Source organism: Athene cunicularia, assembly GCF_003259725.1.
Source record: "Athene cunicularia isolate RWA chromosome 17 unlocalized genomic scaffold, athCun1 chr17_part1, whole genome shotgun sequence".
Taxonomy (NCBI): domain Eukaryota; kingdom Metazoa; phylum Chordata; class Aves; order Strigiformes; family Strigidae; genus Athene; species Athene cunicularia.
In genome coordinates this window covers 4466459-4489488 of record NW_020799122.1, presented here as the reverse complement: position 1 = coordinate 4489488, position 23030 = coordinate 4466459, and the positions used below count along the sequence as shown (strand labels likewise).

Genomic DNA, 23030 nt, shown 5'->3' with positions numbered 1-23030 from the left:
AGAGCCCCCTCTTCCCCCCCGCGGATCGCCCCTGGGGTGTTTGGCTGCGAAAACCGGCTCCGAGGTCGTGATCGCCGCGCGCTTGGGCTGCAGTCAAGCTGCAAACATTGCGCAAACCCTCCCTCCAGCTGTTCCTGTAAAGCCTCGGGCTGCAGGCCGTTCCCCCCGGCCGCCCCTCTCTGCAGAGGCTCAGCTCCCCTGTTTGTTTAAACCCTGCACTCTTCCCTTCCGCTCCACGTGATGCCTTGGGCCAAACTTCGCCTTAATCCCCCCTGGGCCGGCGCGGACTCCGCGGGGCTGGTTGCGACTCCTCCAGCATGATCGTCAGCTTGACGATCCGGGCGCTCGTGATGCTCCCCTTGGGGTTCTGCTGGCCGCCGGCTTTCCAAGAGGTGAGTTTGACCTCCAGAAAATGCAGTTTCCAGGAAGGCTTTTTTTTTATTTCTAGGAAAAAAAAAAAAAGAAAAAATAAAAAAGGAGAAGAGACAACACAACGTGTTCTAAGCCAAAACCCATCAAAACTCGCTAATCAAGAAGATAAAGCTGTTTCCTCTGGGTGGCTGTTGTGCAGCCCATGCTTAGTGCAAAATAAAGCCATGAGAACTTGGCATCGGTACTTGTTGAGTTGTTCGCTGGCGTTCCCTCCAGGTTAGGTTCAGTGAAGTGATAGTCTTGTATCCATTTGTTTTTCTTAAAAAGTATGTAAAGCTATTCTTCTTCTTGCAGAAATTTCTCGGCGCTTTGGATACGGAAGATGTTTTCTCTTATTTTGGAACCAGCTCAGCGTCTGATGGTATGCAGGGCTCCTTCCTTGATTTTGGAACATGTCTGTCAGTTTATTTCTAATCCTGTACGTTTGATAACGCTAAGAACACTTATTAACGAACCCTGATCTGACAAGCATTTAGCATTTCTGAGTCGCATTACTCAGTGAGACAGTCCGTGTTTCAGTGTGAAAGCGGTTGAAGAACTGGGTCAGCATTTGAAATCTGCCGAAGGAGATATGATAAATCTTTTTGCACATTTCTCCTGCGGTCCTCGTTCTCTCTATTGGTATTCTTCTATGAGATTAACAGATCTAGGTCTTCTGAGTGGGAAGCTTTAGACTGAGAATAGCTTTAAATGCACTTGATGATTTTTTGAAAATAAACATGTGGAGAGACTAGTATTCCGGATCTGGATTGATGGTAGTTCAGAATAAAGATACGTTTTAAATTCTCAGATCCTTAGAGCAAGGATATTGTCTGCTTGTGAGTTCACCTAGTGTTCAGCACAGCGTCTCTCTCTGGATTATGATAATTCTCAGTAATACTTCATATCTGAGGAAGTAAAACTCTCTCAGACTTTGTTAAATGAACTGTTGTCTTCATCGAGAGAGCTAAAGTGCTGATAAACTGGGAGCCAGTTTCAGAGCTGTTGTCTGTTCACAATCAGATTATCCTCACTTTGGAATACATGAGAGCACCCAAGTTCCTTGACTGCTGACACAACTCTGCAAGGCCACAGTTGTAATTTGGAGAGTATTTTTTCCTAGAGAGATAGATCATTACATTTTTTTTCTGTGTGTCATTGTTTCTCAGAACTGTTCCCCTTGTCCTGGTCTTGCTTCATTTCTTTCAGTACCTGAGTTTGTTGTTGCTGAGCCAAGTTGCCCTTGTAAAGAAGAACAGATCCGGCTGATGTCCTGTCACATTCAACATTGCTCCATTGAGGCCTGGGGAGAACTCTATGCCTTTGAATTTTTAGAGGACCATGCTCTCTTTTCCTCTTCCTTTGTGAGCAAGCAAGTGGTGAACTCTTCCTTTAGCTTACTGAAGAGATTCTCAGGCAACTGCTTTGCAGGTGGAAATCCACTTCAACCTCCTGGGGCTAGGTGTAGAGTCACTTACTGTGAGGGGCAACTGGTGAGTATCCACTGAACTTATTCTTAGAAGCTTTTACAGCCTTTGTGGGTTTGCAGCTTGATGAACCAAACATGTGTGAACCATCTATTCAATAAATCTGAGCATTACAAGGAGAAACAGGAAGGATATGGCACACAGTTCTCCATTAATAGCAAATGTATTTGGAATAACTCAGAGATGGAATTTCACCTCCTTTAGCAAGGAGTCGTCATTGCAGATAAGGAGAAGATTCATATCAGGCCTGTCAGAAGCAAAGATGTGGCCTTGCTGAAGGACCTTGGCTTCTCCAGACCCCACATTCTCTTCAGAAGTGCTGCAAGAGAGGCAATTACAGCAAGAGGTAATGTGCATGGAGAAGAAACCCTGCTTGGAAAAGCTGTCTCTTGGAATTGGGATTGCTTGCATGAGCTCAGAGGAACAGTTTGTATCTACAAATATATGAGTATACTCGAGTATGTTTCTCACCTCACTGAGGTGTAACTTGTGTCCTTTCATTCAGGTATTTGTTATTCTGATAGCATGGGTGTGTTTTTAAGGATGCTGGTGGGTGAAAGAAACCAACAGAAGTGGGAAACATGAAAAAGCAACTGGAGAAGTGGTCTTCCAGCTGTATTATTGTAGTCTGTCAGGAAAAGGGAGTGGATCTGTAGAACCTTTTATACTGTCTCGCATTTTAAACTCCCTGTGCTCCTCAGCAGGGCGGTTTCCTTCTCGCCTGCAGAAGAGGGCTGAGGGAGCTGTCAAACATCTGGAGCTGATGGTTGTCGCAGGTCCAGATGTTTACTCGTACCACAAAGAGGACACAGAGCGATATATTCTTGCCAACCTGAACATTGTGAGTAGATTTCTGTTTGGATTCTGGTCCCAGTGCAGGAGCTCAGTGTCAGAGGCTGTGTCACAAGCAGACAGACCTCTGTGAGTGCACTTTCAGAGGTGTTTGTGGTTACCTGCTCCTAGTGCAGAGCACTGCTTACGTGCAGGGTGTTCCTCTGTGCTTCCCCTGGCACTGTGTGGGAAGCTTTCCTTTGTACAAGGAGCTGCACAAAGAAAACTGGCTGTTAGAAGCTTTGGGGGTGTAGTCTTAATGCCTCTGTAGAAAACGTAGCTCTTATTTTCACTACTAACATCGTTGTATGTCGGATACAGTAGCAAGAGTTTTATCCCCAGAGCCTTGATCCAGTCCCTGCTGTTACTTTCAGTGAGATTGAACAAGATCCACTGAATTAATCTCACATTTTACATTTCAGTGTTTTACTTCTATTACAGGATTTCTCTAAAAGTCTTCTTTTGCTATTACTAAGAATTTGTTTATGCATTTCCTGCGTGTATATTGAAAAAAAGTCTTTAGCATTCACTCTCCTACCCTATGAAACTGTTTTTCATGCAGATTCTCCTCTGCTGCAGAGATTCTGACAAGTCTAACAACGGTTCTCATGTGTTGACAGATTTATTTACATTTGTAGTGCATACTTTAATGTTGTACTTCCTGATGATTTTATAGTTGCCCCTTCTGGTTACCAGGTGTGTTACCTTTGTAGTGAATGCAGCCCTGTTATTGGGAACAGGTAGTGGGAGTCACCCAGGTGCCTTCTTTATTGAATCCTTTCTATCTTTTAACAGGGGGCAGAGCTGCTGAGAGATGCTTCACTGGGTGCTCATTTCAGGGTTCATCTGATGCAAATACTTGTTTTGAGAGAACCAGAGGTAAGCAGGGAGCACTCTTCTTCAAGCGTTGTCCAAGAGGCTGCTAAAAGCTGTATGAAATGTGCAAACATGTGCCTTCACTCTAGGCAGAGGTAAACATCACAACAAATATCACCTCCTCGTTGATTAGCGTTTGTGAGTGGAGCAAGAAGGTCAACCCCCAGAATGACTCTGACCCCCAACATGCTGATATTGTCCTCTACATCACCAGGTACTGCAGCTCCCCTGGCCTGGGAGGGGATTGGAGACAGAGCTGATGGTGTCCAGTTGTTAGTGGAGTAATTTGCACTGGGTCTTCCAGCAGCTGGGCATCACAGAGTCTTTGGAAATGGGTTGATTCTCCTGCCCTTAGCATAATGCAGTTAGTCAGGTGCTGTTTCTTCAGTTTCTGGAGAAACTAGAATATTCCCCAAGCTCTGACCAGCCAGCCTTGAGCAGACATTGTGTGCTTCCAGAGCAGCACAGCCAAACCCACTGCAGCTTTTTGTGGGCAGAAAAGTCAAGCAGTAACTGGAAGTGAAAACCCACTGGTGTGTTATATGGAAGATTTCTGGTGCTTCTCTGACTCAGACATTTTGTCTGACTTTCGGGCTCCTTGCTCTAAATTGCCCTGGCTAAATTTGTCAAAGACAAAAACTTTTCTTGAGTGTAATGGCTTTGTTTTCGTGCTCTTTCTTCAAAGAGATGATGATCCTGCTCTGTCTTTTGCAAATAGGATTGGGTCATTTTAGTCTGTTCTGCTTGTCTGAGGACAGTGAGATTTTTTTAATGTAGGATCACCACAGATTTTGAACGGTGAGAACTCACGGGACCCTACTGCTACCATCTTGCCCCAGGGAGTTCCATGTGTCAAAAGAAATGTTAGCTGGCAAAGTTAGATCAGGAAAGTGCCAATAAATTCAGTTGAATGTGTAGACCTGACTTTGTTGGCTTCAATGGTTCTTTGCTTTCTTCTGTATCTGTCTCTCTTACTTGTTAGGTTTGACCTGGAGTTACCTGATGGGAACAAGGAGCTACGTGGAGTGACTCAGTTAGGTGGAGTCTGTTCCTCCTTCTGGAGCTGTGTTATCACCCAGGACACTGGCTTTGACCTGGGAGTCACCATAGCTCATGAGATTGGGCACAGGTCAGTAGGAAAGCCCCAGGGCAGCCCAGTATCTTTTATTCAGGTAGAAACATCCCCCAGTTCAAAGAATTCAGAAGAAAGGATTTTTTGGCATAACAGGGGATTTCCTTTAGATTATTCAAAACTTCTGGAAGGAGTTCCTTGCATTTCTTGTATTCCTGCATGCTGTGTGACAATTAGAAGCTGCAAAGAGGAGAGAAAACCTTTGTGACAACAGTAGAAGGAAAAGCTGCAGAGGGAGCTCAGCCCTTTCTTAGAGAATAGAGACGTAACCCAGCCTCTGGGTTTCTTCTCCTCAGGGCACTGTGCTTCTTCTGTTACAGTCTTGGAATCCCCCATGATGGTGAGGGGAATCGGTGCAGCAGGAGCGGTTACATCATGGGTTCAGCAGGAAACCACAACAGCATCGACCTCTCCTGGTCACAGTGCAGCCGAGAAGAGTTCCTGGCCTTTGTCAGGTAAGGGAATGGTTGAGCTCTGTGTGCCCCTGTGGGAGTGTTACCCCATGCTGGGAGCTTAGGAGAGGGCAGGGAAAGACAAGGAATAAAATAGGACATTCTCGGAAAACGAGGAACTGTGAAAAGCTTGAGGTTTGTTTATTTCTTATCACTTGTGTCTGTTGCTGAGGTTAAACCCGGTTTTTGGTTCAAGTAGCTGGAAATTACGTTGGTTAGTGACTAACATGCCTGGGCTGTGTTGGACTTCTCAGACACTAGCTCAGCCTGGAATTTTTATTTAAAATGTCAGAGCATCTAGGTTTAAACAAGCATTGTGGGCTGTGAGCTGGCTGGGTGAAGAACAGGAATGGGTTTCTGTTGTAACTTCAGCAGCAGGGAACTGTGAGCATCTCCAGGCAGCTGCTGCAGTTAAATCCATCACAGCCCACAGTAAGCATGTGTTGTCTGGGAAAGCAACAGCCAACTCCCAGAATGAAACTCAGCAGAAGTTTGCAAACATGTCATTGTCCTTACTGCCCACAGCTGGGAAAGTGATATTTCTTATGTCTCCATCAGCACAGGCCAAACAAACTGCTTGAATGACCTGCCGGACATGGACGGCAGCATCCCTGGATGGAAGCCTGGCTTGTACTATGGAGCAGATGAACAATGTAAAATAGCCTTTGGGAGTGTTGCCACAGCATGCACCTTTGCTGACAGCAATGTTGTAGGTAGAAAGTTTGTCTGTCTTGCTAGGGGCAACAGGGAAATGTTCTGGAGCCAAGATTCAGTAGAGAGGGAGCTGGGCACATTTTTATTATAAAGGGAGGGAAAGTGTGTTCCTGCCACAGATTTCTTGACAAAGAATAAACCTTTAAAGGCTTTTAGAGTGCTTCTCTTCTCTCCATGACCCCATTCATCCAGATAAGTGTCCTTTTGCACAGTACCCAGAGCCTCTCTCCAAACAGGGGCCTGGCAGTGCTAGTGCTGGGTACACCTACTCAGGGTCCTGTCTTGGGGAGCTCTTGTTCATTGGGTTCCTTCAGCTTCCCACCTTTGCTCAACTCCCCGTGTCTGAGAAATGCAGCATGGCTCATAGCTGCTGGACATGTTTTGTTAATGAGGAAGCACTAAGGTGGCTGAAACTTTAATTGCTTTAGTTGTACATCTTTTAGCATTAGAGCTGGAAGTGATAATCTTCTGACATGCCCACAACTTTTGCCCAGTAGCAGGAGAAATGAAGGGACTTGTCTACACTGTTGAATAGCTGTGGGGAAACCAGACATCTGGGACATGCACCATTTAAATGAAGCAGCTTTTGGGACTGCTGTGTTGATGAGCCTAAGCAACTCCCTGAACCCCCTGATTTTCTTGTCACACCAGGACATATGTGAAGTTCTCTCATGCCACGTACAACCAGGAGACAAATCCAGCTGTACTCGGCTTCTTGTTCCCCTCTTGGATGGTACTGAGTGTGGAATCAATAAGGTAAGGAAAGGAAGCTGATGATCAGAAGTGGGTGTGGGTTCCACGGAGCTCGTTAGGCAGCAAGACATTGTCGGTGGCTGGAAGGTACGTGGCACTCAGGGCCCCTTGGCCAGGGAGCTAAGGCCAGACACTCCAGTCACAAACTGGTACCAGCTGATCTTGATGTTTCCCTCTCATCTGTATCTCTGGAGTTGCTTTGCAGTTCTGTAGCCTGATATCTGAGCTCTCCTCAAAAGCTTTGCTTTCTGCTTGAGATGACCTATCAGCTATTTGTTTTAATCCCAACCTCATGTTAGACCATAATTAGGAACAGGGCCCTTCTAGGCTCTTGTAAGAAGGTGCCTCATTCATTTTGGGATTCTCTAAGAGATGGAAAAGAGATGGAGACTTAGGCCACCCTTGTAGATCCCAGCCCTCCTGGGTTCACTGTGGTGCTGCTGCCAATTTTCTATATTCTTGGTCTTAGTGGTGCTTCAAGGGCCAGTGCAGCTCTCTGGAAGAACTGAACCCCATGGCTGTGGTCCATGGGCAGTGGTCGGTCTGGAGCCCCTTCTCCTCCTGCTCCCGCACCTGCGGAGGTGGAGTTGTGAAAAGGCAACGGTTCTGCAACAACCCCAGGTAAGAGGTGGGAGCTGGGGAGTTTGCAGGGCCTCTTGGTTGAGTCAGGGCCACGGGTTCTGAGTCTTGCACTTTGCTTGGGACAAACCTGCTTCTGCTGAGGAGTTCTTCTCCTGTTATTTCCAGGCCTGCTTTTGGGGGGCAGGAATGCCGTGGTGCCAGCATCCAAGTGGAGATGTGCAACACTCAGGTAGTGGAGTTCATCTTCTGCCCTTTTTTCTAAACGCCATTTAACTCTTGGAGAGCTGTATGGTTTGGGACTGTACTTCTCACAGCTGACTGCTCTGGGAAGAAGAACTAAAGATCTGGCATACGGCCTCCATCTGTCTGACAACAGCAGAGGTATTTGTTCCACTCTGTCTGAAGACAGCAGTATTATTTAATAGCACTGTTCACGTGCAATGAAGCATTTTCCCTATGCCTTCATAGCAGGACAGATGCTGAGAAAACAGTGACTCAATGATAGTTTTCTTCAGAGAGACACTCTTATGTTGTTCCTATTTTCCTTATCCATTTATTTTGTATAAATAGCAAAGATACCAGCTTCCAAACACAATTCTCTGCATATCCCACAGACTCTCTTTAAAGTGGTTTTCTTTATTTGCAGTTGTTTTGGTGTTTTACTTACCAGCCACTGCTTTCTGCCTCTAGCTAGTGGGTAAAATGTTGCTTGGGATTCCGTGCTCAATAACCTCCTTTCATTACCCATACAATTCTCTCTGGCACGTAGGCCTGTTTGATGACCCAGCAGGACTTTATGGCTGAACAATGTGCAGCTACAAATGTAAAGCCACTGTATCTCACTGTAGAAGCACCATCCTTTTATACCTGGACTTCTGCTGTTGGCTTTGCCAAAGGTAAGGAAGGACTGAGAAACTGTGATTTCTTTGTGAAGGGGAGTGCTCGTGGACTGGTCTGTAGTGAAAACGCCGTTTTTTTGTTTTAGTTTTCACACAGAACCTGGATGCTCTTTCTGTTGGATCCTTTTGAGTCCTTGCCGTTGCTTGATGGTCAGCCATGTGCCTTTCTGAGAGAGTAACTCCTTTCTTCTGTCTGCCTCCTCCAGGGGACATGCTCTGCAAGCACATGTGCAGGGCCCTTGAAAGCGAGTTCATGGTGAGCCGCGAAGACAGTTTCATAGATGGAACCAGATGTGAGCAGGATGACTATGAACACCACGGGGCTTTCAATCTGTGTGTAATGGGAAGCTGCAGAGTAAGTGACTGGGGAATCCAGGTGAACCTCTGATGTATTCTGCACCAAAGGAGTCTCCTAGGAGCAGGGAAAAAAACCCCACAGTGTCCCAAACAACGGAGCGAGCTCTTTTCAAAAGAAGAGAGTTTTGTTCTTGGCTTATTGGCTGGAGTCCAACAAATCTACTGTTCTGTCTGTGCGTCCGATGCCAATGCCCTCTAGATAAGACATGCTGCTAATTATGCAGTAAGTACATAAAGCTATTCATCCCTAATCCAAGAAGCAATTGGTTTATGAGTTGGTTGAGGAGACATCATTAGCTGTTCCTTTGCGTGGTATAAATAGCCCTAGAAAATGCTGACTCCGTTGGAGAAAAGGCCCATGATTTGAACATACCGAGTCAGTGGCAAAATAAGGAGTAAAACCTGGGAATCGTAACTCGACAAATTGATTGTTGCAGTATCACTAATCAAAACGGATGTATAACTTTTTCTCTTTTTTTTTTCTCCTGGATTGGACATGAGAAAAGCATTCTTTCATGATGAACTTGAATATAACTCCCCCGCGCTGTCTGCATTTTACTAACTGTTCAATGCTGACCCGGTTGTATGTTTTCTGTTGTTTCTTTACATTCCCAGAATACATTTTCAACATTTTATGTTTTTCTCATTATCCTCGTCTTCACAATGTTTTGTCATGCAATTCCACGGAATGAACAGCAGAGGGTGTTGACATAACCTAGTCTGATTTCTGCTGTTCTATTGGCAACAGTGATAAATGTGTACGTCCCAAAACCTGGGATCAGTGCCTCTAGCATAAATTCAGCAGTTGCACATGTTTTGCTGCTAAGCCTGCTGAGATCCTGCTGTAGCTCTGTGTAAATTAGTCTTGTTCGTGGGAATGAGGATAGAATCTCTTTTCTGACCTCCATGGGATTGAAGGACAGGCTGAAGGACGTGAGCTAGGTTTGAGGAGCTAAAGATTCCTTTAGAAGCTGCCATTCATGTTTACTGTTCTCCTCAGTGGGTTTGTTGGGGTCCCCCCCTTCCAGAAGGAGTTTGTAGAAGAGAGGGAGTGCAGAGCCTTTGGTTTAGGTCACAGGAGAAATCTTTCTGGGCTGCTTCTTATGGGAAAGAAAATGTCACAGTTAACGAAACTTCTTGTACTCTCAGCTAAGACTTTCCAATCTCTGCCTTTGCATACTCTGTTCAGTAGTACAGCTAGGCACAAATGCATCTTTGTCTACATTGTCATCTTAAATTTGAATTACAAATGAAACAGCAGTTTCAAGGATTCAGGCAACGTTGCCTTCATTTGCTTGTTTTCTTCTCAGAATAAACAAGTCTTGACAGACTCTCCCCTTTGCTCAGGCATTTGGGTGTGATGGCCAGATGGACTCCAAGAAGATAATGGACTCTTGCAGGGTCTGTGGGGGTGATAATACAACTTGCACGGAAGTGAGTGGATCTTACACGGAAGGAAAAGCTAAAGGTGTGTGGTCCTCACCCTCAGGCTCAACATTACGGTACTTTTTGTGTGCTGCATATTTGTGTGCATATTCAGTGTTGATAATCTTCTGTATGTGACTTCTTGTTTCTGCATCTGCTGGATTTTATTTTTATGGAGGATATGGCAGTAGAGTTTGGGTAGTCAACAGAGAAGACGGCTAAGATCTGTAGCAGGGAGGTAGCTGTTGTGTAGGCAGAGTGACTTTTTGGGTCATAATTCTTCTCTGGACGTGGTTCAGAAATGCAGCCATTTGGGAAGTCAAGCAAATTACTGGAAGCTGGGGGCTGTTTCAGATGCTTCCTGAGATGTTAAACATCCATTTGGGAACTGATCTGGCTTTTGCAGTATCACATATAGATATTAGCAGAGAATGTAAAAAGAACCAAAGAAAGATGAGAACAGGACACAGAATTCAGTTCATTTTTTTTCTGCTGTATTCACCATCACTGTGTTCAACCCAAGCTGATAGATAGAGCTAAGGTCAGTGTGAATTTAGTCTGCTAGTGGTCACTGTTGTATCTTTAATTTTTTTGTATTAGCTATATAATGCCTGTCTGCAATTAAGCCTTGATGCTGCCTGCAAGGTTTGTCCTCCAGCGGGTAGGGTGCTAGTAAGGTGACATGGGGTTGATCTGTAATCCTTGGTCTTTTTAACAGAGGCACAGTAATGGAAGGTGACCATGTCTTCTTTCTTTCCATCCTGCCAGTGTACGTTACATTTCTGACCCTGCCTTATAACAGCACCTTGGCCCATGTTATCAATCGGAGGCCACTCTTCACACATTTGGGTGAGTTGAATGAAAAGGAGAGGAGGGACTACAAGCAGGGCTAAAATAAAATTGTAAAAATAAAACCGTGGAATTTGGGAGGAAAGTTCTTGATGATGCAATTTGTTTGTGGGGTGCTCTCCAGTGAGAAGTGGTAGAAGACACACTCTTTGGGATGCCTGACTTAGATCAAACTGGTTTCTAGCACATGGGCCGTCTGTAGCTGCCAGCACCAGGGGATCCTGGTGCCGACATCGTATCTCTCTTGACCTCACTGCTACTTCTGCTTCTCTAGCTGTGAAGGTTAAAGGAGAGTATGTGGTTGCTGGAAAAGGAAAAATCTCACTGAATGTCACCTATCCGTCAGTTCTGGAGGACAGCCAGATCAAATACAAAGTGTTTCTCACCAAGGACAACCTGCCAAGCCTGGAGGAAGTCCATGTGGATGGGCCAACACAAGAAGAAGTTGAAATACAGGTAAATGAAAATAGCAGAGTTGGAAAGGGGCCAGTCAGAACTGGCCAGGGTGAGTTTGTGTAGCTCTGCTACAGTGTAGAATCCAGGTGTCCCAGGGCAGTGAAGATGGTGTTCACTAAGAGTGATGGTGCTGGTGTTCTTGGCAGAGATTGAGGGTTGGCTGCCTACAGGCTTCCCGCAGGCCTGGGGGGTGGTTGTGCTGGGAAAAGCATACTGAGTTAAACTTCTTGCTTGGCTTAATGTTTTTTCAGGGCCCTGTGCACAGGGTGAGTACTCTGCATCTGGCAAGATGGAAAAAAGGGAGACTAGCTTCTCTTATCTCTATCCTAAGAAAGTAGTCTGAGTTGATTTGTGCATTGACCACAGCTTTTTCCTTCACCAGGTCTATCGAAGGTATGCAAAAGAATACGGCAATGCCACCAACCCAGACATCACCTTCAGCTACTTTGTCCCCAGAGAGAATCTGACATATATGTGGATTCCTCAGCAGGGGCCCTGTTCAGTGACCTGTGGGGAAGGTGAGGCAGCAGTACTCCATCTTTACTTTTTATGGAGATCTGGGCAGACTTCTAGTTTGGCTGGCTCGTAGTCTCCCCGATCTTTACTCCACGGGCTCTCTTGGGCTGACTGAAAGAAATGTGACATCAGTGATGGATACTTGATTAGAACTTACTAAACAACTGAACTGAATTTAAAAGCAAATTGCTGAAAGTGAGCTGCAGTTGCCAGTGTTAAACTGAGCCAAAGCAGAGTGATACAGCTTTTGAATTAAATTAGCAAATCAGCAAATATCTGAATCATTAGAATAATAGTGAAAATGTTTGGTTGTGAGGAGGATTTTTAAATAGGTTTTAACTGAACTTTTTTGGTTTTAAGACCAAGTAATTTTCTCAGACTTTTCGAAGTTATTGAAGATTGTCATTTGAAGCTGGCTAAACATCCAAAGTTTGAGACCAAAGTGGTATTTAGTGTCTAACTAAAGCCTCAGAGCTAGTTATTCCTTCTTAGAATTCTATTCCTGTGCCATGGTTAATCCTTTCTGTCTCCCTGAAGAAATCATAATGCAGATTGTAACAGATCACTCTGGTAGACAGTCTGACATCCCGTTAACCAGATAATACAGATGACACTGGCAAGCCTCTAGACTTTTATGACAAAGATTTAGAAAATACATGAATGAATACTTGTGTAAGTCAATCTATAGGACTTGTTGGAGAGGACTATGTCTGGAGACCTTTTCTCCAGCAGATTGCCAGGGTGAACTGATTGCTGAAAACCTGAAGTAAAGGACTCAGAAAGCTCTAGGACCTCCCAGCTAATGCAGTCACAAACAAACAAAAAAAAGAGAAATCTGGGACTTAAAATAACAGGAAGTTGAGAATCCAAGCTGAAATTGTATCTTGACTGCTGAAAGTCATGCTTAGGCCCTCCTTACCGATATCCATTATTTGAAAACAGGGAAGGTAGTGAAAAGATAACATTGCTGATTGAGTCTTGACATTTGCTTCTCAGGGTCATGCTCTTTGAGATTCAGGAATGCCAGCTGCTCTTTGTGGGTATCTCATTCACTGCAAAACAGACTCTTTACAGCTTTGCTTGTAACTTTTTTAAGTTTGGATTTTCACTTGCTTTTACCTGTTAGGTTCAGTATTGTTAAAGATCTTGTTTATAGCTGTAGTTTATGAATATTTCATTTCTTCCATGCCATAGGCACTGCAAGTCTGCAGTTTCTCTTCCAGTACCTCTAGTCTAGCTTTGGATATTGATGACCACTTTGAGGACATCGGCACAGTGCTGTCTGGGTACAGAGGCTGCGTGGTGATATTACATTATTAGTTCCACAGAATGTCATTTAAAAATGGTTGACTGCTAGAGCTTATTTTCAGCAACTTGTCCCTCACCAGTCAGACATCATTAGAAGTAATTTGGACCAAATGATGACTAATGTCCTTGTTCTTGCAAACAGCCAGTTTAGAGTAATCTTTCCATTTTGGCAGTGGATTGTCCATCAAACTTCTCATCTTCTGGGGTATTCATGTTGGAAAGTCACTTCAAAACTCTTGAGGAAAGTTATATCAGCAAGAATGGGTTTGTGTAGAAAGTCTGTGTTTCCAAATATGCCATTTTCCTACAGAGATGATTTGAATAAAGCAAAATTACTACATCTTCCTAGCATAATAGAGGTGAACTGTTCACTTTCTTTCTAACTTCCTTTGCTTTTCCTTTTGTATCCCAGGGATGCGACCAGTGGTTCATGTGTGCTTTGACCAGACAAAGAATGAAATAACAGAGGATCAGTGGTGTCTGGAGCTCCCACAGCCCCTTTCAGAGCCCAAGCCCTGTGTCATGGAGCCATGCCTGTACAGGTTGGTGTTCCTGGAAGCTCAGCTAAATTCTTGCTTCGCTTGTCCTTTCCCTGACAGCTAACCCAGTCTCTGCAGTCTCATTTGCATAGTGCAAGGTGAAAAAAAGGAGAGGTATGAAGTAATTTCTTCCTAATTACAATGATGTAGCGGATCCCAGACCATGTTCTGTATTTCCTGGTCCCATGAGGTAACTGAGATGTCAGCTGAATGAATGGGAGATAGTCCTTCCAATATTTTATGGTAGTCTGCTAAATTAAAATACTTTGAGGGCATGGCCGGAAGATGTCTGCTCACATCCTTTCCAAGATTGTGCCAGCAAAGATTTGATCTTACTCTGGAGGAGACCCTTGTGTTAATTAGACTGGAAAGAGGACCAAAAGCCAAGCCTGCCAAGATCTCGTAGACATTGTAGTTTTTAATAAAAAGTGATTACACTGTGAACTATAGCTCTTTAGCTTAGACGGTTTTAGTGCTAGAGAGCTGTCAGTGCAAAGACTTAAATTTCCAGCAGTTGTCCTCTCAATCACATCCAGACAAGGCTCTTGAAATAGAGAAGCTGAATGCCCTGTATGACCCCTTTCTGTAATCAGTGGCATGATCCAGATGAGAAATAGGGTGATGCATCTACTTCCCATTTAGGTGGAAGATGTCTCACATAGGTGAGTGCTCTGCTGTCTGTGGAACTGGAGTTGCCCAGCAGAATCTGTCCTGTGTACAGTTTCACGATGGATTGGAGACTGTTGTGGATGACAGCTTGTGCCCAGCAGAAGAAAAACCCCTCTCCATTGTGCCGTGTGTGGTTAATGTCTGCCCTTTAGGCTGGGACAAAGTGAGTTTACTGGCTTGGCTTATTTCAGGAGTCTCACTGGGAGATTTGCACTTGTGATCCACAGGAGGCTTACCTGTTAAGAACCACCACCTTACTACTGGAGTCTGGGAGGGTGCTTTACACCAAGGACCAAGGATGTCTGCCCAGTTAAAGGTTCATCCTACCACTTTAGACAGCTCTGTCCCTCAATTTATATGCTGGGTTCGTCAGTTCGTAGTCTTGGTTTGTTTAGGACAGCTCTTGACTGTGTTCCTTCTTCATTTCTCCTCGCAGAGTCCAACAAAACCAAAACCAGAAATAACCCCTGGTCCTCTAGGAAAAAATCTCACTGGTAAACAGAGAGGTTCTGACATGGTGGGGAGGATTGCTAGCAGGGAAGAGGGCTTCTCAGCACAGGATCACTGGTCCAAATCCACTGCCAGGCTTACATTTACAGATGAGGAAGATACTGCTTTAGGCATCTCCAGTTTCAGGTATCTCTCTTCAGGTAGTTTGAATTAAGAGAGGTCTTGGCTGTTGGATGTCCTTAGCTATTCCTGATACTTACATATTCTGCAAAAAAGTGCTTAAATGTGCCTCTTTCTTCAGTGACAGCAGATATCCCCCAGCTTCATTAGATTAGAAAGCAGGTGCCAATGTCAGTCTGGGTCTTTTTGCTCTGTTCTGAGGTGGAAGATGCACACTTACTTCAGACTTTGGAGTCACTTGGGCATATCCAACCGGAAAATCGGACTGTGTATGTCTGGAGCCCTCTAGCTGGAGAGTGTTCCGTCTCCTGTGGGAGAGGTGAGATCTTTCAGTGCTGCAGGGAAATGAGGGAAATGTTATTTGGCCGTAGGTGTGAGCTCAGTGCCTAGAAACCTCAGGGACCTGGTCTTTTCACCTCTACAGTTCTAAGTGCAAGTGTAGCTGTGGTCACAATTTTTTGAGTCTGGAAGAGGCAAGGGGGCCTGACTCAGGGAATAGTTTAGAGGGCTGGCTGGCTGCTGCTGTGCTTCAGAGTTGGGGGGGGATGAGTGCAATAAGTGTGCCTGGAGCTTGGGCAGAGTTTGCTTCTTTTGTACACACGGATGTGACTGACAGTGCTTGGCTTATTTTCAACTCTCACGTGTATGCCATGCACTGAGATCGCTTCCCTTTCTAGGTAAGACTCAGCTACAGTATGTATGTGTGGCTTTTGACACTAGAGAAGAAACCCAGGAAGAAAACTGTCATCCAGTGCCAAAGCCAGAGAGCAGGGTGGAAGTCTGCGATCTCAGTCCCTGCCCACCAAGGTAAAGCAGTTACCAGGAACAATGAGCCAGTGAGAGGGTCTTTCCTTCCTCTCTCTATCTCCAGGGACATGGTAAAGTAAGGGTCAAGCTACTCCGAGGATGTTATCTTCCTCTCCCATTCTTTGAAAGCCCAGCCAGCTGCAAAAACAGTAGCGCTGATCCCTACTGAGCAAACTGAGTCTTTCCTGGGCTGGTATATTCTCAGGCAGAACTTATTGAAGTCTTTGAGTCCAGGGAAAAGCTGGAAACCTCTTGATCCCTTATTGCCCTGGGGAAGTGGGAACAAATCCATAACTGCAAAAGGTGGTGACACATTTGCCAGCTGTACAGTTTCCACATAGCATCAGGGAAAGTAGCTAGAAATAAATGCTCAAAGAATCTGGAATAGCTGCTCTGAGAACTGAAGGAAATTGATTGCACTTTCCTTAGGATTTATGGTATTGCAGACTGCACTCAGTGGGGTGGCTGCTGATCTCTCAAACATGAGCCAGTGTATGTGTGTGCATTAACAGAATTCCAGTTGTACTTCCATAGGCTGGTTGGATTTAACATCCAGTGAAGACGGGTGACAGCTGGTGGTACTCACTGATGGCTGCGTTATTCCCAGGTGGCATTACAAAATGGGCTCATGCAGTGTAAGCTGTGGAGGAGGTGTGATGCACAAAGTCCTCTACTGTGCAAGGGAGACGGGGGAGAAGGCAGAAGAGATTGTGGCAGACACAGAGTGTGATGGTTTGCCTCACCCAGAGGAGCAGGAGCTGTGTAATTTGGAGCTGTGCCCTCCAAGGTCAAAAGGGCCATATGGGCCACAAGAATGTGCACTGGGGAAGAGCAGTTGTCCATGAACATGTATGGTGTGATCTAGGATATGGCTCAGGGCTGGCAAATGGAGCAGAGCTTGCCCTGCCCTATTTGCTGTGGGACTGAAAAACCACTGGCATCTGAACTTTTTTTAAAGTACTACAGGATGCCACTCCCAAGATGAAATACCCTGGGTCAGTTGCTGACTGTTCAGTGGTGTGTGTTTTGGAGGGAGATAAGATTGGTTTTGAAGTTAAGCCTGTGTATGTCACCCTGGGGAAGACTGAAATGGATGCAGGCTAAGACTCAACGTATGTTTTGAGTCTGTGGGCTTCTAGCAAAATGTGAATGACCTCTGTTTGGGTCCAGCACCAAACCTGCTCCAAACTGCCCAGCCTTGGTTCAAAGACTGCCTTCTGAGTACCATAGGCAGCAAAGTGTGTGAGGTGGAGGGGTGAAGCAAACTGCTGAGAAGCGTGAGGGGGAAGGATGAGGGAGTTGCAGTGCATTTTCTACAGCAAGAGATAGTAGAGGGTGGGGTTTCATCACTAACTTAATTTTTCTCCTCTGTGTCCTCTGTCAGGTGGAAGGTAACCCCAGCTGGCTCCTGTTCCTCCAGCTGTGGGCTCGGCTTAGCTGTTCAGCTGGTCACCTGTGTGCAGATTCACCAAGGCAAGGAGATTTTGCTGGAGGAGCGTTTGTGTCCTGTGGCAGAGAAGCCCCTTAACAGTGTCCCTTGTGTCATTCGAATGTGCTCTTATGAATGGAGCTTCAGCGAGTGGACAGAGGTATTTGTTCCCATTCAGATGCAGAATTTGGTGTCTAGTGCAGCTGTTTTATAGCCCTTCACTTCTCTAAAGCATACAGGGGAGAAGTACCACTTCTGCCTTGTAATTTCCCTCCCACAGAAATGGTGAACTGTTTCTAGGGATTTTTTTCTCTCCTTTCCACTGCCCTGTGTTTGGTGGCTGTAGGTCTGCTTCCCACCTTTCTCAGCTAAGGCTTTGGCTGCAGTTTAAAAACAGTCCTTGACATGTTTTCTTCCGGAATGCAGATCTTTTGGGATTTTTTAGGAAGTGGTTTTGCAATTCAAAGATAGAGTTGGGAAGATTCCCTGGGAGGTGGGCTATCTTATAGCTGATGAAACTAGAGCACTGAAAGGGCAAGTGACAGAACAGCATCAGTGAACAAAAATCAGATCATGCCTGAACCAGTAAATGTGTTTATTTCTAAATACCAACTGAAACAGATGTATAAAGGCCTGTGGATTTCTTCCTCCACAGTGTTCAACTTCGTGTGGGAACGGCATTCAGACACGGCAGGATTTCTGCCTCAACCCGCTAACCCGTAAGCACGTGAACCCCATCTTCTGCAGACACTTCCCCAAGGCCATTGTGGTACGTGGCTGCTCCGCGGGGCCCTGCCCCGAGCAGACAGACCCCCTGCACACCGGGTCCCGTGGAGCAGGACTGCAGACAGTGACACCGGCCACGCTGACGACGGCCACGACCGCCAAGGAGGCGAGGTACAAGGACCTGGATCTTCCTCCATCTGCTGTGCCTCAGGAGCAGACAAAGACCAGTGGAGGTGAGGAGGACACTGCCAAAAGGTAGAGATAGGGGCTTACTGCCTGCAGGTGGGTTGTGGTGACCCTCTTGCTGTACAGGGATAGGAGCAGGGAAGTGAATACTCCTGGTTAGGAGGGACAACATGCTGTTCCTGCCAGCATGCCATGAGCTGTCCATGTTGTCTGAGCTAGGAGCAGTGCCTCCCTTCCCTGGGCTTTCCAAAGCTCTTCTGACCTGGAACTCCTTGGGGCAGCAGCTGACTCTTCCTGTGCTCCTCCCAGAAGGTGGGCACAACTGTTGGCCCTTGTCTGTTCGTCATGCCACAGAGGGAATGGAGGCTGTTTTTCAGAAGCTGTAGTTCCTTCTGGATGTGTTTCTCACCTGTCTCTGCTGTACAGGTGTCTGTGGAAAGCTCTTTCTTAATGCCACCAGCATCATCAACATGACGGGTGGAGGGAGCGGTGACTGCGCTGTGGCCATCGGACGTCCTCTGGGGGAGGAGATCACAGTCACTGTCCTGGAGAGCTTCCTCAACTGCAGCGCAGGTACTGCCTGGGGCGTGCTGGGGACTAGCTGCCCCTTTGGCGGTGCCCTCTGCACCTCATTTGCCCATGTGCTTTTGGTACCCTGAATGGTTCTTGCTACCTTGAAGCCTGTGTAATCTCTGAAACCATTTTGCAAGTTTTTTGTGTCCCACCAAGTCTTGGCCAGGTGGGACTAAAGGAAGATGATGCCTTTCCTCCCCCTACATAATAGCTTCTTACCTGTTTTGTTGATAGATAAAAGATGAAAGAAGTTTTGTGGGGTTAAAGAAGCTGCTGTATTTGGCCTGTTGGAAACTCTCTCTGTAATATACCCTCTTGCTGGAATCAGTGCAGTTAGATTAGTTAACTGTTTTCATGACATTTTGATAAGATGCAGAAATTACTTGATTCCAGACCTATATAAAGTATGTTGCAGCCTTTTACTTATTGTCAAAGTGTTTCCAGTCCCTGTGCTCATCCATTCCAGGTGAGATAGTGCTGTTTTCTGGGCGAATGATGTGGCGGACAGGCTGCAGGAAGCTCCCTTTGTCACTGATAAATTCCAGAACGAACACGCTGATTGTGAAACAGCGTGTTTTGCTGCCAGGAAATGGGGTCATTCTTCAGTACAACAGCAGAGCTGCAACTAAAAAGTATTACCAAGGTACCTTACTGAAAGCTTTGCTTTTACTTTAGATTAAGGCACCCATGACAAGGCCTGCAGAGTTCCACAGGTCACAGTTGCTTATGAATGTTTATGGAAGCCTTGCTTCATTTCTAGCATCTAAGAAGCCACTCCTTGAGGAGTGTTGGAATTAATATTACTTGTGGCCTACACCTCTGTTTTAAAGGCAAGCCCCCTGCAGGTGTTTGCTGATGCTTGGAGGTTCCCAGATGAAAATCCTTAGAGAAACTTTTCTGCCTGAGTTTAATTTAAATGAATTTTTTTTTTCTTGGAGAGGCTGGACGCTTCTCTCAATCATTTTCTTTTCTGCTCCCTTTCCCCTTCTCAGACTGTGACAAGCAGCTGTTTGGTCCCCAAGGTGAAATAGTGAATCCTGTGCAACTGCCTGATCAAAGGCAAGAAGTGGTGTGTCGGACCTTCATCAACGTGGCTCCCCGACATCGCATAGCTATCCGTGCCATGTATATTGACCTGGACAATGACAGCAACCAAACACATTTTAATTACATCCTGGTGAGACAGAAACTTAAAGGGGATGATTTGGATGGGAATAGACCCATCTCCTCATTAGACATTTCTATCCAGATGCAAAGTTCAGTCACACATCCTAGAGAGTCAGACTCTGATCTCTGTTATGTAAATGTAGATGTGAAGGAGGACTGCTGATATCTACTGTGTTTCTTCTAACCTGTGTATAGGGCAGCTTTTCCCCCTGAGTGATCAATTTGCGAGTCCCCACTATTTTGTGGCTACTTCACCCGTAGTCCACTATGATATAATGGTTTGGTCTTTCTTCATGCAGGTCCGTGACGTAAGCACCATGAAGACAATGGTGTTCCATGGGAAACAACAATTCTTCTGGCAATCAACAGGAAGCCAAGCTGAAATTGAATTTCATGAAAATGTTAAGGATCACCGAATCAGTTTCTGGGCTGAATATCATGCTATTTAGTCCAAATAAAAGGGCCAGGGACACCGCACTGAGAAAGGCTGTGGTTCAGTTAGTCATTGCTCTTCACTGCTCAAGATCACATAAGTCATTTAATCTTTTTGCAACTTCTCCATCTATTGAGATGACTCCTTTGGGATCTCAGTTAATATTTATAGAGGTTATGCAAAAGACATGTAACTACCAAATATTTAGCAAATAGTCCTCAGATTTTTCTCTTTGTGCTGATTGGTATTAATGCAGCTTACATGTCTGCAGTTAGTGACTTGGACACTGAAGTCTCAGGATCCTGCTTCTGTCATATGCTGTGACCTTTTAGGATAGTGATTTCTCAGTGGCTCAGTGTCCCATTACAAACCTCTGGATATCACAAGTAGCTACGATTATGGTTTAGCCAATAAGTTCACTCTCCTGTGGTGTAAACCCTTAAAACTGAGGCCCATTGAAATTCTGGAATGTTACAAAGAAGGCAAAGGTATATATGAGGATGAATTGCTAGCACAAGAAGACTAGAGATGTGTGAGGGCAAGACAGTTTCTTTTCCCAGGTCAGCAGTGCAACAACACTAGGAGAGGTCACTCAGAGAGCTTCACTGTTTTGAGGAGTTGGCTAAACTGAGGGGCTGCTGACCTGGTCAAGTCCTGGTGACAGCTGGTTTTAACTGGGAGGACTAAATGACATCCAGAGGTCCCTCCTGAGACACCTCTTCTGTGGTTCTACTTTTATATATCCGACAGTGATACCGGTATACTTCTTTTCTATGGGAAAATAAAAGAATTCTGACTCTTAATGATGGGTTTGGTGCCAAGACATATTTACTCAGATAAGAACAGTGGCTGTGCTGTTCATCTGCTTGTATCTCCATCTCACAGGAACTGTGCAGTGAGAGATTGTTGAGACTGCATGACACTAGTTGTAGCAGGAAGAAGTATTTTAGAGCAGTGACAAATATTCACTCGAGTTTGATTTAAATGCATTTTTTTAGGGTTTTTTTATTTAATATCTTGAACAGTGGACGATGCTTTGGTCCAAAACTGTCATCCTCCTCAAAATCACAATATAGTGTTTAAGGGGTCTTTTCTGCACCTGGAGCCTGGCTGGACACATCTGCCCTTGCTCTTCATGCTGGATGCAATAAAAGGTTCTGCCTGGGCAGTTTTAACCCTGCTTCTGCTTTCTTTCAGTTGAATTCTCTGTCATCTTTTAACAACTGCAAAATCTTATTTTCTTCTGTCTTCTTAATAGTTGTTTTTTGCTGGTTAAGCCTGGAGTTTTTTGCTTGCCAGCCTCCAGATTTACGTTCCATTCCTGGAAGAGCTAGAAACTAGATTCTTGAAGCAAGATCCTCGAGGAGCTGGATGTATCAGCTATCCCACTGCAGTGCGTGGGTGATGCAGGCACTGGGCCTTCATTTCCTGTCTAACAGGAGATGTTAATGGAAAGACATCCTTTTCTTAATCCTTTTTTGTAACCTTTTAGCAGATGGGATCTGTCTTCCCACTCTGCTCTGGATCCCAAGTCTCACTGCTATTTGTTGCAGATCAGCTATGCCGAGTGCCTGGTTTGCAGAGATGAGCTCTGGTTACTGACTCTATGCTCCAGGTTAATTTGAAAAAAAAAAACCAAAAAAACCCAAAAAAACAGCTGTTGTCTTTAAGAAAATTAAGGCAGTTTCCCTGTATCATTTGTCAGGATACCAACAGCTTGCCAAACGGGACATCTCTGACTTGCAAAGTCCTACTTGTACTCCCATTTTCTAGGGAGAGAACCGGATTCCTTTCAGATTTAGGGGTGTGTTGCCCTCTCGTCTCGAGGCCAGGATTTTGTAACGGCCGTTAAGTGCATCTTCACGCAAAAATTCTTATTTCCCTTTCCTCTGAGCTCACGCTGCCCACCTGGACAAGGGCATTGTGCGAGGCGGGGGGAGCGGCCCCGCAGCCCTGGCCTGGAGTCCGTGTCTGCGCCTGCTTATGAATATGTACAGCGCGGGCTCTGCCCCCCCCGCCTTTTAATGCGAGTGACATCAAAGCCCTGCCTGCTGGAGGGGGGGACCCACAATGCAATCCGCAGGCAGACGTGGAGGCAGCTCCCAGGGCCGCTGGCATCGCCGCTGCGGGCAGAGACCCAGACTTGGCTCTTTTCTGCCCATCTCTAGTGCAGAACCCGAACTGTGTGGCTGAGACTGGGCTCACCTCTGGCTTAGTTGTCTGTCCATGTGCCTTGGTGCTGCAAGTCATCTTTTTGCTGAACTTTCCCTGTGTTGTTCAGAGATGGATGCCTCCTGGGACCTCTTTGTTCATCCTGGGACAAAGCGGTAATTCCTTAGCAAATAAACCCCAGGGTGCCACAGGGTGCCACGTATGTGATTCCATGTAAAAGGAAATGCTCTGTTGTTCCACACAAGTGAAATAGTTGTGCAAGTATCACGCTGAGACACCAAGTGCTTGGAGCAAAAGGATACCTGGCTGGAGGAGCTGGGAACAAACCCTCTCCCCTGCATCCTGGGCTCCTCTTTGGGCTGTCAGACCTCTCCACCCACCCTCCTGTGCTGTCTGTGCAGGCTGCTCTGCAGTGCCTAGAGGTGCCAGCCAAGGCAAGGGCTCTTCTGGGCAGCCTCTGCTCTGCAAAACAGCCCAAAATACAGGAGAGCAAAATCACGCTGGTGTGGCTTCCATTAGCAGGGCAGAGCTGTGAGGAGCAGCCAGCCCTGCCTGCTGGGCTTCAGCCCCGCTGCCCCGTGGCTGCACTGGGTTGGTCTTTGTGGTCACCAAAAGCCTCTTTGCTTTCCAGCCTGTGCCTTCGCTGGTCTC

At 45.8% G+C, this 23030-nt stretch overlaps 1 protein-coding gene across 8 annotated transcripts; it reads left to right on the top strand.

Annotated features, from left to right (window-relative positions):
- Nucleotides 1-6: 6 nt before the first annotated feature.
- On the top strand, nt 7-21392 carry ADAMTS13 (ADAM metallopeptidase with thrombospondin type 1 motif 13). Of its 8 annotated transcripts, none has more exons than XM_026860126.1 (30): nt 7-392; nt 727-793; nt 1621-1904; nt 2103-2244; nt 2603-2739; nt 3525-3608; nt 3695-3819; nt 4588-4734; nt 5058-5192; nt 5748-5898; nt 6555-6659; nt 7126-7277; nt 7404-7467; nt 8008-8134; nt 8344-8492; nt 9842-9962; nt 10688-10768; nt 11043-11224; nt 11607-11742; nt 13461-13590; nt 14230-14419; nt 15088-15205; nt 15564-15693; nt 16301-16480; nt 17078-17282; nt 17778-18081; nt 18461-18607; nt 19074-19250; nt 19600-19784; nt 20074-21392. In XM_026860126.1, exons 1-30 carry the CDS (start codon nt 318-320, stop codon nt 20221-20223), a joined length of 4380 nt encoding a protein of 1459 aa, XP_026715927.1. In that variant the 5' UTR covers nt 7-317; the 3' UTR covers nt 20224-21392. The 8 variants fall into 8 exon arrangements, with proteins under 8 accessions (XP_026715927.1, XP_026715926.1, XP_026715928.1 ...); XM_026860125.1 differs by having other exon boundaries at nt 2600-2739; XM_026860131.1 differs by having other exon boundaries at nt 375-392; nt 727-850; nt 2600-2739.
- Nucleotides 21393-23030: the final 1638 nt, after the last annotated feature.

Excerpts from the sequence above, each read along its gene's own strand:
- ADAMTS13 (XM_026860125.1), top strand. The coding sequence starts at position 318 with ATGATCGTCAGCTTGACGATCCGGGCGCTCGTGATGCTCCCCTTGGGG. Across the intron at positions 11,743-13,460 it reads TTCAGTGACCTGTGGGGAAG|GGATGCGACCAGTGGTTCAT; the intron begins GTGAGGCAGCAG and ends TTTGTATCCCAG. Across the intron at positions 15,206-15,563 it reads TTCCGTCTCCTGTGGGAGAG|GTAAGACTCAGCTACAGTAT; the intron begins GTGAGATCTTTC and ends TTCCCTTTCTAG.